Raw genomic sequence first — 19,432 nt, 5'->3', positions numbered from 1 at the left:
GACTCGCGTTGGTTATAAAAGTTATTTCACTTTGATTCTGGCGAAGGTTCACCAAGCATCCATCAAGAGACTGTCACAGAAAAACACTATTTCGGTGATAGTCGTAGCCAAAAAGTCGATTTTGCATGATATAGCCCATAGCTTTAAGTTGTTTTACTAAAAACTGCAGATTTGCAAAAGCCTTTATATGTACTGTAATACAGGACATAGTCATTTGAGACAGTGGCGCAATGGGTTGAGTGTTGACCCACCAACCAGAGATTGGCCTGTTCAAACCTTTCTTCCCCTCTCAAGACACGTTATATCGCATCGGGAAATCTTATAAACCTGCCAGATGATACAGACAGTCATTATGACCAAGGAGAAAAATAATCTTTTTTCTCTATCTGTAATGATAATCACACCACATTAAGGAGGGATTATGCTGCAGGCATTTTACATCTTCATGCAAGACACAGCAGCAGAATCCTTTCAAGTGTTGCTCGGACTTACATGAAGAGTGCGGGGCCTGTCAGAGGTCCGTGTAAACATTTTAACCCAACTAAAACCTAATTAGGACTTGTGCCAATAGTAATGCGGATGATTTTCATGCATTAGTGTCTTATTTGCATTTGACCCTGTTTTAAAATGCAATAAGGATACCATTTGGAATATACTGGAATATCTTTTTTTGAATCTATACCTTGCATATTTAGTTAATTATTTTTGCCTGTTGGCATTATTTTTGACAGGACTAGTGAAAAGTCCCGGGGGAACATGCAACCTGCGCATCACTAGACAGGACATTGGTGTGAAACGATATGAGGGGTTTAAACATTCAGCAAATAGACATCGCTTGTTTATAGGCCATTGAAGCATCCTGGATATCTGACATCTTTGTAGTGATAACAGTGTGAGCACTGCTGACCATGAAGTCTAAAGTGGAAAAAAGGGCACATTGTGGCACGACAAAAGTAGCCTTGTTTTTGTTATTGTTGGGCTTTCAGAAGTAAAGAATAAAAACTGAAAAATATGATGTACACACATGGGTAGTTTTCTCTTTGACCAGTGTGGGGAAACATGTTGAGTGCGGTGCAGTTGTCGACCGTCTCACAGCACATAATCCTCAGATCTTGAGTGAGGTTCATGATCAGAAGTACAAAGCTGTTGGTTTAGCCAGTTATGCATATTCAAGGCATTGTACGACAAAACCAGACTTTCAGGTTAATAACACTTCATATATACAAGAAGTAATAAAAGATATATATTAAAAAAAACAGCAAGATTTCCATTGTGGGTATGTATAGGTCAGTTTAGGACGTTCCGCCTTTCACCTCAATAGACGTTGTCAGCAACTATTGATCTTTTAGCAGCAGGCTGTATTTATGATGTAGCCCAAAGAAACAAGTTATTGATGTCCACTTTCAAAATAATGTCGATAGCAGAATGAAGCATTTTCATATATATTTTCAGCTACTCATAAAGCAATCTGTGGAGTGTCTTCTCAAACATTAAGTTAATGACAAGTCAAGTTCACAACAATTCCCCATGTCCATTAAACTCTGCTATATGAGCGATCTGTCAAACAAGGTGACCGCGCCCTGCTTAAATGTGACTTCAGCTTGACTTGTTTATCCCGCACATTTCAATATGTGTAGAAAAATCTATCTATAAATCTATTTAGCATGAATTAAGAGCCACGCTGACAGCTTTTTAACTTCCCGCCTTGAGTTATGGCAAGTTTGTCGAAACAAGCACTTGACAGTTCATGCAGGTGTCCATAACAAGGACATAGATGATGAGAGGACGTCCCAACATGCTTTATTTGAGCTAGACGGGAAAGAGAATGCGGAACATTGCCATAATGTTGGTGATTAATGTAAAGTATTGGCCTCTTATTGGAATGTTTGCAGGAAAAATGTATAAAAAATTAAACTTTAATAAAGGGAAAGACCACTATATTGAACTGGAGACATTAAAAATAATACCTTTACAAGGAGATGCAGTTTTATTTTATTTTATTTTATTATTTTTTTGGGGGGGGGCCAGTTTGCTGTCTTGTAGAGGTATAATCTAATAATATTTAATGAACTAGATTGTAAAGATTTTTTGGAGCCCGTATGCTTTGTTAAACATTTCAGGGTGAAAGGGGGTGATAAGTCAGAAGAAACTTTCACAATAATATCGGAGCCAGGACTCAAACCCGGGCGAGGTAAGAATAGTGTTCTGCGTATGCCAAGCAGTCCTAACCACTAGACCAGGGGTATGCTTTGTAATCAGTTGCGCAGCGCACAAAGGTCTTTCCCCACAAATGTCTGCTTTTACAATACACTGAAGGGCATTTGTTTTATTCCATGACTCAAGAACATCAGCTCTAGGGCTTTAGTATTTCACACATTCCCTCCCATCTCTCCGCAGGTGAAATACGGTCGCTTTGGCTTCGTGTGGGACTCCGCAGTGCTGGAATACGTGGCCAACAACGACGAGGACTGCTCCTTCTACACCGTCGACAACAGCGCTTCGGACCGCGGCTACGGCATCGCCATGCAGCACGGCAGCCCCTACCGAGACATCTTCTCTCAGAGGTACCACACGCAGCAGTAAACAACCTCCCCACATGCTGCTTATTTGTCTGTTTATGATTTAATGCATATGGAGTGTGTAGTTCGATGGGATATTGCCAGTGAAGTGGCAATTCTATGTGGAAAAGTTGGAGTTCTGATTATGGTGTAAGCTCTTAGTCTTTCAGGACTATTCCACTGTGGTAAAGGTTGTCAAACTCGTCAAAGCGACTTTGTTCTTTATATTATATCACTTTCCCTTTGGAAATTGGCAGCGCGATGTGATGGAAGTCAAGGTAAAACATAATTAGAATGAAATCTTATTTATATACTGGTGTTCAGCCATGCTGTACAAAAAGCCATGAGTAAATCCCACTTGCATACTTTAATGTAGTAATTAAGTGGTCCAGATATTAGACAGTGATGCCACTTGACGAGCGGCGCACACGAGGTACACTTCACACCTGAGTAGAGTATGGCAGAGCAACACGCTGGAGAAATCAGAGGTGTGCCAGTAGAATAAAGTCAACTTCACACAGATTGGACTTTATTCCATACTTTCCTAACATCAGAGTCTGTAGTGATTATAACTGCCGCTAAATGCTGTCTTAAATGCACCACAGAAGTGAATCTGCGGTGTTTGCAAGACGAGCAGGCTAATGTTGCTAACTAGCTGCTAACGACTCTCAGTTTCATGCTTATAGGGACTTAATGTGTAAAAGCATAAAAGCAGTAACTAAACCCTGGGCTTTTAAAAAGATCCACCAAATTTAGCAACATTTTCTCTTGAACTCTTGAACTTTATTTAAAAGTTTACTCAAGTGAACATAAATGAGTAAATGGAATAATTACTAACACAGATGAAGAACTCCCTATATCGACTGTATACTCTGGAAGGTTTGACGAAAGTATGCTCGGATTGGTGTTTGGCATGTTTGTATCGATGGTTGGAATTCTTTTTCTGAAATGCGCCGTGGGAAGATTGAGAATTTCATGCATAAGTATGAAAAAAATAATATAATAGAAGCGGGGCTGACTCATGGCCCTTATGTACGGTATGGTTGCATGATAGTAAATATGAAATGTTGACCTCATCTTGCATCACATCTCGCTGCCAATTTCCAATGTGGAAGTAAAATAATAAATATCACAAATACAGTAATTGTCAAACCAGGGAGACCAAGATAAAATGTTAAGCTCTTGCCAAGACGGTTTTATGTGGAAATAGGTGGCATAATCTGGCATTAATGCACTCTAATACATGCCAACACTGTGAAAAAGTTTAAAGATGGCTGTAAATACACACATTTAGATATAATAATTAGCCTTCCCTGGAGAGGGCAGCGCAGACGAGGCTGTGGTTATGATGCATGAGATGTTGGATTGGATCAGGAATGAGAACATCAGCTACCAGTTGCCAGGAAACAAGAGCCCTATAGATGAAGACCACTGAGGAGATTTATGGAAGCCGGAAAAGATTGTTGGTGTAAGAGACAAAGTGTAGAGAATGGGGTCAGATGGAAACTGACGACTTGCAGTGTTGAAGAGAAGATGATGTCTGGAAATAGATTAAGTCTGTCATTTCAAAGAAAAAGTACCCCAATTCCAAATGTGCTTCATATACAGTCTGTTTTCAAGGGTGGATTGAAGGAGCAAGACTTAGCAACTGACCTTGGCTGATTATTATGTTTTGTCGTGAAGGTCCTTCAAGTGACGTCTGAGTCTGAATAAGATGATGTACACAGGGAGGGTTTATGGAGTTGGAGGAAACCCACCAATGATGCAGATAGGTGGAGCATACCATAATTTCACATTCATCTTGAGGTAAAAACATCATCACATGGTTTAATATCTCTTAAAGAGGACGGATAATGCTTTTTGCAGGTATTTGGTCATAATGTCAACACATCTTAATCGCTATTTTACACTTTGTTGTTCAGAAAATGTAATATTGATCTGAAAGACGTTGAAACAGAATATCCAGTAGTTTCACTTCCTGATTTTTAAGCATTCTCACTCTAAACTCCACCCCCCTCAGAGTCGGCCCTGGGCATTAGGTGATCCAGGCGACCTCCCTCTAATCTAATGGAGGGGCGCTATAGAATATGCTTTAATTTTTTAACTCTATGAGGTCCATGCCCCTGCCATCTAACACATAACTTTGCGGTATTTTTTGTTGGAAACTAGGGATTTCAAGCTTTCAAATGAGTCGGCCCCGATTCATCTACACATCTGGAGAGCTGTGTAACATCACAGTGCGAATTTCTAAATGTTCATATCAGAAGTGGAGGCTCCTCACATAAAACTGCACTGCACACAATTCCTGATTGTACAGGTTGCGATTTAAAAATTACAATTGTGGTATTATTAATCTAGACTTTTGCATCTCCAAAGTGTGCCTAAATGGGGGGGATGATGAAAAGTAGCCAAAAAACTGTTGGGAAACATCTAGGAATAATGTGATATGCTGTATTTGGGTTAAAAATGTTCAGAAAAGGCTTTGTCCGTGTCTGCATATGTGCTGAAGAAAGATTTAAAATGCTGCCAGTACTACAGATGACTGAGCACATACACGTGAATTTGGAGGAGGTGAGGCTATTGTGAAGCCATGCCGAATGTTTTTCCCTTGCGATGATGAGAGGCTTAAGCTTAGCAAGAGATGGAGGTGTGAGGAAAGCTTTTCCTGGCTACTGAGGACCTCTGGAGGAGTTTTTAGGGAACAGGAGGAGCTCTTTTGGGAGCTTTTGGGAAGAATATCCTCCAGTAAAGGTCCGAAGATTACTCAAAGATGCGCGAGAGGCTCAAAGCGCGGCTCCAGGTATGTTTTTGATGAGGGAAAAATATTGTAACATGGTAAAAAGTTCTAAATAGTTGATTTAGCATAATACCCTTTCTTTAATATCCCATTAATTATGTTGGATGTGCTCTGTGTTGGACTGCTACTGAACCTGGGTTGCCTTTAGCTGCATATTCAGGACTGTTAAACAATAAATGGACTACCATACCTCGTTTAATAACATGGACCCTCCAGAATTCAATCATGAGATTTGGCCTACGATAGACAAAGTCTTTCCAAAGGTTTTGCAATTTTGAACAAACCTACATTACACTTGTTAACAGTAAAACCAATAGTTTACCTCATATTTTGGGACATATGATATATTTCCAAAAAAAGAATCCCACACACCATGCCTTTAAGACTCTGTAAAGCACATACGAGGTTGTTTGCCATCGCAGTAAACATCCTCCAGAGCCACGGCCTTGACGATCTTTTATTTATTATTTAATGCGCACGTTGTGGAGTGCACATTGATTTAATGCCGAATCCTGATCTCCATCACGCTGTCACCGGTTTAGCTTGAGAAATGTGCCCCCGCGATGCCAGACGACTTGTGTATTGCTGCATTCATATATTCTCTACTTGCCGGAGAGGTCACGGAAGTTCTTTTTTCTATATTTTTATTAGTTCCCCCGAATTCATTTCAGCACAATATAAAAATGGCCATTCCCATAAAGTGCGCTCGACTATAGGGGGTGGAAATGTGGTCCCCAGGCAAGAGAACAAGTGAATTGTAGATTAAAGTTTATGTTTGTTATCACAGAGCATGAGAAGGCAGGGCTGTTGGGAGATTTTTTTATTTTATTTTTGTTAGGGGGTTGGGAGTGGTGGTCTGTATAGGCGGTGCCTTAAAGTGAGTATCCTTCACACATATAACTCAAGATGGATAGGTAAAAGAACAGTAGTTTCTCAAACGCTTTTCACCATAACTTTAACTTTAAGAAATGGTTGAAAGATTTGAGGTGATCCTTCCACTGGAGCGCCTTGTTGTTGTGGTCTGTTTTGTCCGTAATATTTTGCATATGGACTTTGGTCGAACTCGCGCTGCTTGGTCTGGAATTTCGGACTCCAAGGTGATACCAAACAGAGTGCTCTTTGATCTGGGAAAAAGAGGTGGTGTCTGACGAGACCAAGTTCTGACTCTGTTTTCTGTGTAGTATGAAAGCCAAACTTTCAAACGCACAGATAAGCCAAACCAGAGGAGAGGAGAGGAGAGAGACGCAGATACTGTAAACTCACTTTCTCTCAGGCTGGGGCTGCCTCCGGAGCACAGCAAAGGTTATGGATTTAAATGGAACCCTGAATAATTGTTGTTTAATTGTTTATTAAATTGTTTATTAAGGTAAACAAGTTAGTACTGCTTTAATATTGCTGTAATATTATGTATCTGCATCCGTTTGGATAAAATGTATCACCTCTGCTGTTGTTGCGACAGAAGAGGCCACTCCAAGGAAAATACGATAGTCCAGACTTTAGGGACATGGCGTGAGACCGATAAAATCAAGATAAACTTGTCAAGTTCTTAGTCTGGACTTTGCTGCAGACCGCTGACGCAGTTTACCTTCTTTGACTTCTCCCAATGGATCTGCCAGACAAGAACTAAAGGCTACAATTGCCAGCACTATACGTACTGGGAGTTGGAGTTCTGTGTGTAAATAATACCATTTTGGAAAGGGGAGGATGACAAGAGTCCTCCCTTTAACACAATGGGAGGTTTGACAGAGGGGCTATTTGTCACAGCGCCAAAACAATGTAAAAGGACTTGTTCTTGCACTTGAGTTTTGTGCTCCACCAGCCTTACAAGGGGAGCTGGGAACACTCGTATTTTATCACTGCCATAGGCTTTTTAGAAATACTTTGTGAGATGTGTTTCAACTTGGGCTCTGGGCTTGTATACAATTTAGGGCACTAGTAGGCATGCGATATGCGTAACAATTTCAACACCGTATGGTCTGTGAAATAAAACCAAAAAAGTCTCAAGACATTTGTTCATTTGTTAACAAACTCTTATGTAGCTCGAGATGAGACATATGGTATCATTAAGGATCAAACTGAAGAGAAAAGGCCTAATACAAAGAGGTTTAATAGAATAAATTGATATTTGCTAGCTTGCCTTGCCTCAGGTTTCCTCCACTCAGTCGTTTGTTTTAGTCATAATAAGTACTTCTTTCTTTATTTGTTACAATCGCTCAATAATCCAGTCTGTTTCCAATGTGTTTGTCTTGTGCGTGTAGCTCTCAGCCGGCACATGTTGGTTCAAAGTCTTTGCGGATCTTTGTTCCTCATTCCCGTATTCATGTATTCTCCTTGGATTCAGCCCCGCTCCCCTGTGGCCATTAAAATGTTGTAATACCCGCAGGCTGGTCACAAAGGTCACTCTCTTACCTGTTCTGCGCCGCTGGCAGAGGGGTTTGAAGGCTAAGCGCGTGCTTGTAGTCACGGTAAATGCTGGAGAGGCAGGTGAAAGGGACAGTCAAGGCCCTGGTTTGTGAGATGACATCGCCTTAAGCAGGTTCACAAACATGCCCTGGGAGGCTAAAGCTGGGAAAAAGGGAAAAAAGAAAGTGAATATGCTTTGTAAGGACAAAATAGACCGCATTTATGAAGGAAAATAGCGTGTAAATGAATACTAAATGGTCACAGTTATGTAGATGTTAATGTAATCCGTGTCTGTGGAAGACTAGTTCCCCAAGTTTCTACGGAGCATCTGACCGAAGGTTCGTCTGTGGGGTATTGGCACCTCTCCTCTGAGGGTGGCCCGTGGGTTTGCTTCAGGGCCAATGTTTTGCATCTGATACTGTCGGGATATGGTCCTCTCATTAAAATAAAAACAAAAGTGAGATGGAATATTATTTTATATATTTTTATGTTCTTCAGGGAACAAAAAAATACTGTTCAAAGTAAAGATGGAATATGAGACCTGCTTAGTACTGTCTCAGGAACAGGTGGGAGCTCTGGGGGGTCTGATATGGATGGGAGTTTCCTCTTTAGACAGTGCATTATGTTACAGTTGGGCGACAGTGTACAATTGTAGTTTGAGTGGTGGAGTAAGCGAATAGTGACTACTATGTACTATATACAGTGTTATAGCAGCTGTTATAAGTTTTGGTATTTGAACAATATTGTGATTTAGAATCTGCAGATTGAGTAAAAACCTACAGTCATACGGGAGCAAACTATTCACCACCTGCCACTCCTTCCACATTTCTGGTGAAGTGTCGGCTCAGAGCTGAGATCGAACCAGCAACCTCCCGGTTTGATGTCGAATGCTTTAATCTCTGTCGCTCCCACAGTTTCAGCTGTACTGTGCTTTTGATGAGCTGTTTATAGTGCTGTGTCCGCTGGAGCATTTAGCATCTGAATATTGCCTATCAGGGATATTATTCAAATAAAGCAGCTATTAATTGACAGGCCGTGTTTCCATTAGCCTGCTATTATCCCAGGGCGCAGTGACACTGAGGAAGACGGCCTGAATCGCTCTTCTGTGGACGCATTGTCATGCCTTAAGAAATCAGGGATTTGTCAAGAGGATTTTGTAATTGTTTTGTTTCCATTTAGAGAGATTTCATTTTCTTTCTTAGATTAACCGGATCTATGGAGCGCAGCAGCAAGATTCAGTAAGAATTGTATTCAACAACTATAGCCTGACATAAATAATCATACTGCTCATTGGATGTGCTTGACTGCAGAAGACACACCTTGTTTTGTTGCCAATGTATTCATTAGGGCTGTGTACTGTATTTCATATGCAGTTTTAATACTTGAACCAGAAGGAATTGAAAAAGAAAATGCAATTGGAGTTTTCAAAAGTTATAAATCAAATCAGATATTGATTAAAGTGAAAAAAGGGTTACGGCATATTAAATCATGGCCCTGGTTGTAATCGTAGCATTCTAACTTTTGATTAACTTCATACCAGTCAATATCTGTAAACAATATAAATACAAACACCAGCCCCTAAACATTAGATTTGTTTTATGAGTTTGAGTCTGTCATCAAACAACATTTGTACAAGGATAATAGTATTAATACTTTACTTTATTAGATAATAATAATAATAATAATAATAATCATTTTAATTTTTACTTATTATTATAATTTTGTGCATTATTCATTCACTCCATACTTGGTGATGGTAAGCTACTGTAGTTTTTGTAGCCACAGCTGCCCTGGGGTAGACTAACGGAAGTAAGGCAACCAGTCTGCGCCATCAGCCACCACCACCACCAACCACTCACTCACACACTACTGCTGGGACGATCCACTTTTGACACGATCCGATACCTATCACGGTACTCAGGGGCCGATCCGTATGATAAAAAAGATGCCTCTAAACACAAGTATTGAAAATATTGGTATTGCAGCACAAAGTATTACAATCCAAGTCTAAGGAAGGAAGTTATGTCTTTAGGTTTGTCCTTGTTCAGAACAACCCAAGTCATGGTTGCCATATTTTTTGTCGGGTTTAGAGCTGGTGAGACACTGAAAAATCTTTTTTTTCTCTTTTCTTAGATGCTTCTCCATGTTAAGTTTGAGAACCAGAAATTTAGAGTTCCATGGTATTGGCTTTTTCCACATGCATCTCTTCTCCTTTCTGTAAATACAGGCTGGGTTAATAGCTTAGTAACGCATCTCTGCACACATTTCATATTATTCATTCATACTCGAGATCCCCCACCCCCCCCCCCCTCCCCAAAAAATATCTCCCAACGCAACATCAGTCGCAGCGGTGATGGCGTCTGTCCAGCTACCAAATACTACCGCGCGCAAATGTTGTGGAACGCCCCCAAGTTGTGAGGCCATTATTGACATCCCACACACGCGGAGCAGCCGGCCGATCCAGAGAGGAAAAGCCGAGGCGCCGAGTGGACCGTGTTTGTCTCTCGTGTTGTATCAGTTTTGTCAGCAGCTAAAGGAGGATTTGGAGAGACACACGGCGTCGAAACGTGCCAAAGAAACAAGGCCGCCAATGGGGAGGGGGGAGCGTGTACGGAGCCACGGCGGCACAACGCCAGATGACAGCTTCGCGAGCAATGATACATCCACAGATCTCAATTTTTATATGTTTAATTTTTTTTCACCCAGACACTGTGGAATGGAAATTATTTTTCTGCCCGGGGCGATTGTGTTTGTGTTTATCACGTCTAGGATCAAGATTTGTCTGATGTGATTTTTCTGATAGCTTTCTTTAGCTCAGAGTAATAGAGCCTAAAGCGGTTTATGACAAATTACAATGCGTGAAGGAGACATAATATGCTAAAACGTCTTGTGGTTATTGTTTCTTTATTGGTATGTACCTCAGACAGCAGGGGCTCCATGAATACAAACGCAAGAGAAAATAAATCCATCCTTCTTCCTCAGCTGTCTGTCGTGACCTTGTAAAACATGAAACAGAACTTTTTCATCGATAGCAGGTAGATAGCTTAAAATGCAGGTCATGTGTGTTTTTGTGTGGGGAGTTTGCTAGTACATTATCCCAATTTATTAATTTTTTCAGTAGAAAATGTAGCAAAATATGGAAAGTAGGGATGCACCGATATCGGGTATTGGGCCGAAACCACATGCTTGTACTCATACTCGTACTCATTAATGAGGTCCCGATACCAGAAACCGATGCCACTTGACATGTGGCTGGCGCTCCTACGGGACGCAGCTCTCAGCTGAGGAGAGAAAATAGCAACAAACTGGAGAATTCTTAAGTGGAAATACAATATTCCACATAGAGCTGTCTTTATTACAGACGACACTCCCTAAATCAGAGTCTGTGCTGGATTTAACCAGAGCTAAATGTTGTTAGTGCTGCAGCGTGGAGTCTGCAGTGTTTACAAGATACAGGCTAATGTTGCTAACTAGCGGCTAACTCGTGGCAAACAGTTTTGCCGATTCTTATGCCGTTTTATGCCCAGGGGCTTATTCATCTGAAAAAACTAACCCAGCGACTAAAAAGTCCTCAGAAAATCCAAAAATAAAGACATACAGCATGTCCATATTGAGCGAAAATGAGCAAAACAATCAAAATGCTGTAGCTAGTTGCTAAGTTGCTACAAACACACAAGAAAATCTACATGGAGCTGAGGTAAAGGCGAAAAGTGACCCTTTAGCTGCAGTAATAAGTAACCATCTCAATACTATTGTTGAATATAAAATACATAAAGGAATAAAGCACAAGCATTGAGGAGCTTTTGGACCTGGGCTGTTCTGTCTATGATGGACAGTGCAATAAAAATTAAAAATTATATTGAATGAAAATAAATATATAAAATGGCATCTGTACTATTACTTCTCATAAAAATGTAGCCTACTTAACTTAAGGAAATGTAAATGAGTAAATTAACTAATTACAAACCAATCTGCTGTGAAAAAGCAATAAATAAAAGTATGTTGAAGAAAATGCCTTGTATTCGATATTCGGTATCGGCAAGTACTTAAATCAAAGTACTCGTATCGGTTTTAGAAAAAGTGGTATCGGTGCATCCCTAATGGAAAGCCTTTTATAAATGTTTTTTTTAATCACATTAGACTTGCACCGTCTCCCAATCTGTCTTTCGAGCTACATGCGGACACCAAAGATGTCAATATTTCTGATGTGTGAGAAACCGTCCACTGTATGTTTTTTTAACACTGACATTAAAACTAAGATGTTGAGGGAGAAAAATGTCTGTTTTCATCTGCCGTGCCTCGCTGATTGATTGAAGCATGGATCACTGACATCATGTTTATTATGTTTTGAGTTTTCCTACGGTTTACTTCTTTAGCTCTTGTGATGTTGCAATTTCGTGCTCCCTCCAGGCTTCCGTAGATGCGGCCCTGTTGCAGTTGAACAACAAGTGTGCATAGTCCTTTGTGCGCTCGTCTGCTGCGTGATTGATGGAGACAGGCAGCAGATTTAGCCCAGTCACAAAACTGCGGCGTTACGGGCTACTCCTCTAATTTAAAGCGACGCCGCTTGACAAGTTGTTTTGAAGTGCTGAAGGGGCAACATTTTGCACAAAAAAATAAAGCCGCTCGCTGACTTCCTCTCTCTTTCTCTCGGGCATATAATATTTTCATCTGCATGCGTGCAGGCTATGGATATGAAAATTTAAAATGAAAGATTTAATCCACAGCAGATGGACAGATCTCATCCGTGCTACAATCGGAGAAGAAGCGGCTAAAGGCTATGGACATTTTCTGCTGCATATTAAACAGTGGGTCCCATTATATCTAGTGTGCATAAAAAATGAGGAGGCCGTATAGTTGTGGTCAGGGCATTACGCAATACGTTTTAATTTGGGATTCACCGCAGCCATATTCTTTTAGATAGAAGATAATAATGTAAAATAGATGTTTAAGGAGTTAGACTATTCATTTAGTGCCAGGGGAGAGTAACGGCTGAAAAAGGGCTACGCATTTGCATAAAATAGTGCTGTGTGTGTGTGTAATATTAAACAGACTTCCCCTATGAAGTCTAATACAATATATCAAAGCAAAGGTTTTCAAAAAATAGTCATCGGTACTGGTTTGTGTTAGCTCAAAGCTTGTTTGGTTTTTGTCCACGCTTCACTCCTCATCCACAAGAGGTACCTGTCCAATGGGGAGGAGCAACACTTTAGGGTCATGACTTAGTGATGGGATGTTTGACTTCTATGAAGAGCTGGATCATCTGGATTAACCCCCAAATGTTTTTTCGTTTTATTGTCGATTGTCAGATACATTTTCTTTTTTGACTGAATGGCACAAATAGTCCTTGTTGATTATGAAGGCTCTTGTGTTTGTGTGTGTGAGTGATGGTCGTTTGTTTCCCCTCCTCGATATGACAGCAGGATTTTACAACCACGACATTCTGTTTTTGTGTTCATCCAAACGCTGCTTCTTTCATTGTTGCTCACTTTTATTATTCATTTTGTGCAATGCGAGTGAGGCTCAAATTTACTGCCATAGGAGCAGCCTGGATGCATGCACGCCCTAGACCATTTGCAAAAGGGCTTTTTAGGCATTTAAAAGCCTAAAAATAAAAAATAAAAAAGGCCTAAACCAGTGTAATATGCACCACAACAGAATGCAGATTTTTTTTTCTTTTGCAACTTGATTGGAAAAAGCCTTAGAGTGAACTGGTTTTGAGCCAGTTTAATTATCTCAGGCATAATTAGTATCCCTCACTGCTGCATCAGCATATTCTTGAGTTCTGTTGCACATTACATTATTTATTGGTGGTTTTATGGCAGCCATACAAGTGTTTGGCCAGTGTAATTTCTTACTGCGTCAATAATATAAATTACAGGAATTGCGAATCTTAATGCCAGATATAAAATGCATTTCGTTTTCTTATGCCTTATGCGTTATGCAGGCTTTTTAAAATATACATTTATGGCATAGATGAAATATGTGTGGAGAACAGGAGTTGGTTATTCCTCTGCAATTTCTACACACAAAAAAGCAGCAGAGGACACAGCTTGATCTGATATCTACTTTTTTGAGCCTTTTAGCCTTGCTGTAATGTCCCCTCATCAAAAACATACCTGATTCATTCACGCAGTTCAGAGTAGTAATAATAGCCTTCTGTGCTTAAAGTGTGTTCACTCTGGCGCCAATTACTTGCTAGCTAAAGGACAATGGCTGCATGTGACTAGTAAAACAGGCTTTGTAGTGAATTTAAGTGCTGACTAATAAACAGGTGAAGTTATATGGACGTTTTATGAGGAAGCAAAATGATCACACTTTTTTGGGATATTCATTGTCTCTTTGCAGCAGTTACATTAGAAGGTATCGGCATTTCACCTCTACTTGAGTTACAGCCAAGTGGATTTATGAAAAGCTCTATGAAGTCGGGCTGTTTCTTTATTTTCAGTGTGAGCAGGATGCATCACACATGATAATCATTGTCTGTCACCGTTGCGATGGAAGGACAAAAACAAAGAGCACCTCTCAAGGTCTCCCGCTGTACATCTGTCTAAACAATGCCATGCTTTGTTTTCAACCTCACCGGTGTTCTCTAGCTATTCTTTGTTCTTGCAATTATGGGTTGTATATTGAACAGTTCATCATAAATAAAAAGTTTGTTGCGCTTGGACAACTGTGCTCAGAAGAAGAAGAATCAACAGGTGAAGGAAAGCGTCGATAAACAGACAAACTGTGCCTCTGCTCGGACTAAACTTTGATGTTCGAGAGATATCCATTGTGCGGATGGCTAACACGGCTCCCAGTTGAAAATTTCACCTCTTTACAGATTGCCCATTAAAGTAGACCGAATGCACGAGTTCATTTGTAAATATGACCTCCGAAAAGTCGTTTCAAAGTTGTGCAGGTCTGAGTGTACCGAGTATGGCTCATAAACGCCGTTTGTTTAGTATTTGTGTTTGCTTTTATAACTCAGAGACTCCGGGCAGTAAAACACAGATGAACTGTTTCATGAGCTCACTTATAAATATTATCGCAAACATTAAGATTTCCACACAATAAAAAACCCAAGCAATAAAAGCGGCTCCTAGAAGACCTGTTAAAATGTTAATAAATGTAATTACTGAGTCTGCAAAGCACCCTGCACCTGCTTAAGTAGCAGGGTGCTTATTTCTCTTGCACTACCAGGCGATCAGATCTCTTCCAAAGCATTAAGGTAACATGTAATAAGTACCATGTACATAATTTGTTTCATAGTGATATTTCCCTTTGGAAGATTGTTATAGGCAGGGGATGGGAATGAATGATCACAAAAACAAACAAATAAAAAACCATGCGCATTTCTCCCCGGTCAGAGGCATCAGCCATCAGCCTGTATGTAGCAGTTTAGCCGAGTATGTTTTTTTATCATGCAAAAAAATAAAAAGATTGTTGTTATTAAAACGTTCCCACTTCAATAACGTGAGTAGTGCTTTCTCTATAACGGTAATAGTACTTTCCATATTCAAGCTTTATTTAAATAGGGAAAGCGCGAAGGAGCATGGTCGCTTCTAACTTCACCCCAGTTTGGAGCTATAGGAATATGCTGGGAGAGGCTAAATGCTAACAACGTCTTAGGTCTATTTGCGTGACTGAGCGCATGCACAAAGACCAGACAGTTAAGGATGAAATCGTCCAAGTTCAGGTAAGAACATATCCCAGTATGTAAAAACGGTGGCCTATTCCATGAATTCACACAGGTTTGAACAATTCTTCTTCGACTACTTCTGTTACTGTGTTTATTACGAATAGGGATGCACCGATACCACTTTTTCTAAAACCGGTACGAGTACTTTGATTTAAGTACTTGCTGATACCAATTACCGATACGAGTACAAGGCATTTTCTTCAACATACTTTTTGAAGTGAATAGACGGTTTATAGACTGACTTTTTCACAGCAGATCGGTTTGTAATTAGTTAATTTACTCGTTTACATTTACTTGAGTAAAGTAGTCTACACTTTTAAGAGATGTTAAATCAGAATTTAACAGATGCCATTTTATTTTTTTATCATAATTTTTAGTTTTCATTGCACTCTCCATCATAGGCAGAACAGCTCATATCCAAGAGCTCCTCATTGCCTGTGCTTTATTCATTCATCTATTTTTATTTAACAATAGTGTTGAGATGTTACTTATTACAGCAGCTAAATGATCTCTTTTCGCCTTTACTGCAGCTCTGTGTAGATTTTCTCATGTTTATAGCAACTTAACGAGTAGCTACAACATTTTCATTGTTTTGCTGCAGCTCATTTTCGCTCAATATGTCTTTATTTTGTACTTTGAGTACCTTTTAGCTGCTGGATTAGTTTTTCAGATGAATAAGCCCCTGGGCATAAAACAGCGTAAGAATCGTCAGAACTGTTAGCCACGAGTTAGCGGCTAGTTAGCAACATTAGCCTGTATGTTGTAAACACTGCAGACTCCACACTGCAGCACTAACCACATATAGCTCTGGTTAAATCCAACACAGACTCTGGTTTAGGGAGTGTAGTCTGTAGTAAAGTCAGCTCTATGTGGATTATTGTATTTCCACTAAATAATTCTCCAGTTTGTTGCTATTTTCTCTCCTCAGCTGAAGAGCGCCGGCCACACGTCAAGTGACTTCGGTATCAATGCATCCCTAATTGCGAAACCATCGATTTGTCAGTGGGCTAAAATTGAAAGCATGTATTTGTCATTTAGGCTATCAAGTGTATGATATCACTGTGACGGTGGCCAAAGGCAGGGTTTATAAGCCATAATAATGCATGACAGGTCCAGTTTAAGGGTTGGAGAGGAACTAGCTTCCATGTTAGAGACCTCTGTTGTTTGTCGATGCCACACAAAATGATAAAAGTCGATGAACGCCCTGACTTTTGATAGACTTCTGACTTAAACGCACTGCAGCTTTCTATTCCGTCTGTAAGTTTTCCTATGATAATCCTCCAAATGATTGCCACTACAGCGTTATAATGGAGTGCAATGGGGGCCCCACACACTGACGCAAACCGCAGCCTCTCTGTGTAACTTCAGCTCTGCCCGGCTCCGTCTCTGCCATCTGCTGTGTTGACATACCATAATTGTTTTCTCTTGAGCAGCTCCGCACTGACAGCTATTGCCAGGGAAACCGCAAACACTTTTCACAAGCCGTTTTATTTGATTTTCTTATGTTCATGGCTTTAGGGGAGATTTTTTAACACTCCGCGAGTCAACAACACGTCTTACCAAATATAGTATTCTTCCAGAAGTCAATAATGTTGGAGTAAAAGAGAAAAATAGGCCTCCGCTGTTTAAGTATACTCTTGAATACTTGAACAGCGGGCCACAATACATACAATTGCTCATTTTAAGTGTTCAGATCTAGGTATGCATCATTGGTACTATAAGCCAGGGGTTTTCAAACATTTGACACCAAGTAAAGATAAAATGATGATCTTAAAGTACCGCTAGCTTTGATATTATTTACTATAACAGGGGGCAAATGGCTAAGCACTGTACTGTTTGTAGTTTTATTCGGGTCATGCACTTTTCATGAAAGGATGAAGGTAGGTCCTGAAGCTACACCGGCTGGGAACTACTACTTCATAGATTATTAAAAGAATCCTCCATTTCTTGACTAAATCCATCCGGTACATCCAATCTTGTCCTGAAAATCCCAGCGACAGCGGCGAGAAAATCCCTGTTAAGCTGCGCGCTCTGAAGCCTAACATTCCCAATCCCCAAAATCACTAGCCAGCCGTAAGAGAATCATCCATTTCTGCAAAGCGAGGAGGTTTGGACAACTGGCATGAGTGGCATTGTTCTTAGATGGCAAGGCATTGATTTAACGTCAGACTTTCAATCTCATCTGCGTCTGGCTGTCATCTCTGCTGCCCTATCAATCAAAGCAGCTGGCCCGCTCACCCACCCATGTTCATTAAGTAGCTATGAATCATTATTAGCGCTAATGTGTTAATAGGACTTAATGGCGGTTAATTTTAGCATCTTGTTTACGCCGGTTCGCTGGTACAAACGGCGTCTCCATAGTTTTAATGAGTCTTTAATTGAAATCTATGTCGACAAAGTGTGTGACATTGTGGGCAGAAAAGGCTAATGAAATAATGATGTTTTGCTTATTTTACTTGTGAGACATGGGGGGCATGTTTATCATAATCAATAGTGATAGTACATAGAATTAATTAGTCAAAAATGTGTTATCTAACTATGAATGTTTGACCTGACGAGGGTGGTAATAAGCTTCTTTTATCGACATGGCAACCCTGGAGTTTATTGATAGTGTTGGCGACCTATTTGTGCCTTCTGCCTCTCAGACCATCAGTAATGACACAGACGCACAGTTAAAGGCAAGGCAAGTGAAATGTCCTGCCCAGCATGCACTTTTGGGGAAGGAAAAGGAAACCTCTGGGTTAGAGGGCAACTCACTTCTACCACACCACTACCAGAAAATTGTAAATTGCCTATCAGTGCTCATCCAGGTTGTTATTTCAAACTTGTAAGGGTAAAAACAACTGGACTTGCATTTTTTTGACACACCAATGTTCCTTTCTCCATCCAGAGAGCATCCTCATGGCAGTTTTTCAACGTGCCTGTGATGAAACTCCAGTGATCCATCGATCCATCGATAAAGTTAATTTTGTCTTCTTCTGCATTATCTGTTTTAACTTTCTTCTTCTTCAATCAAGCAATCAATCAACATTTTATTGTCATTGCCATTTTAAAAACAATAGAATGGTACAACAGTACCATGTACTGTTGTACATGGTTGTACAGTACATGGTATATTGTGAAAGTGTAGAAATAAATGGTGCAGATCCCATTAATAAAACCCACTGTGTAAACATGGCACATCAATTATATAAAGTATAGTTGTTTAAGGCAGTGTTTCCCATCCACTTGAGAACTTAGTAGGGGGTACTTGGAATTAGAGAGTTCCAATATTAATTTCAAAGGAATGTTAGTTTTAATTATGTTTTTCACACCTTTGAACACAGCACACTACTAAATAGTGAATACTGAATAATCTGGGTTTAGTTGGTCACTTTCTAATAATATTGGCGAGATCCTCGACGATGGGGCTACCTGGAGTATAAATGATGGAGTATAAATAGATGTAATTAATACACCAGGTGGAGCAGGTGAACCTTCTCCCTGAGGGCAGCAGGTGGAGCAGGTGATGGGCCTGTACCTTCTCCCTGAGGGGGTGTTGATTCCCCAGAACAGGTCCTTGATTACAGATACTCCCAAGAATTTGAAATGCGGCACCCACTCTACCATCTCGTTGCCGAAAGAGAGTGGAGATTGATTGAGTCTCCTTTTGCAGAAGTCCACAATGATCTTCAATGGTCTTTTTGATGTTCAGAGACAGGCTCATACTGGCACACCATGCACTTCAGCTTGGTATTCTGTCTCATTGTTGAGATGGTATTACGGAATACCGGGTTCTTTGTTGAGATGGAATTGTTGAGACAGAATACCAGGCTTAAGACATAATAAGTCTTAATGAGTGCTGTTACTATTTACCTGAACATAATATGGCATCCTATTGTCATGACATGTAGAGGTGGTCAGGAAAGAAGTAAATTTACCAATCGCTGCTTTACTGGACTATTTTTGTGGAGAATTCATTACTTTTATTCCACTACATTTGAAAGAAAA

The 19,432-nt window shown here is 40.2% G+C and overlaps 1 protein-coding gene across 4 annotated transcripts in view; it reads left to right on the top strand.

The window, feature by feature from the left end:
- The window catches only part of grid2 (glutamate receptor, ionotropic, delta 2), a 651,170-nt gene that overhangs the window by 575,939 nt on the left and 55,799 nt on the right, over window positions 1-19,432 (top strand). For all 4 annotated transcript variants that reach the window (XR_013792643.1, XM_079551983.1, XM_079551984.1 and 1 more), the window contains exon 14: window positions 2,398-2,564. Coding sequence is in view for 3 of the 4 variants with exons in the window: in XM_079551983.1 (XP_079408109.1) it covers window positions 2,398-2,564 (167 nt within the window). In the remaining variant the exon portion in view is untranslated. The remainder of the gene's footprint in view (window positions 1-2,397; window positions 2,565-19,432) is intronic.

Source organism: Gobius niger, assembly GCF_951799975.1.
Source record: "Gobius niger genome assembly, chromosome: 1".
In the NCBI taxonomy this organism is placed as follows: domain Eukaryota; kingdom Metazoa; phylum Chordata; class Actinopteri; order Gobiiformes; family Gobiidae; genus Gobius; species Gobius niger.
The sequence above is the reverse complement of the archived record's forward strand: the minus strand, read 5'-3'. Positions and strand labels throughout refer to the sequence as shown.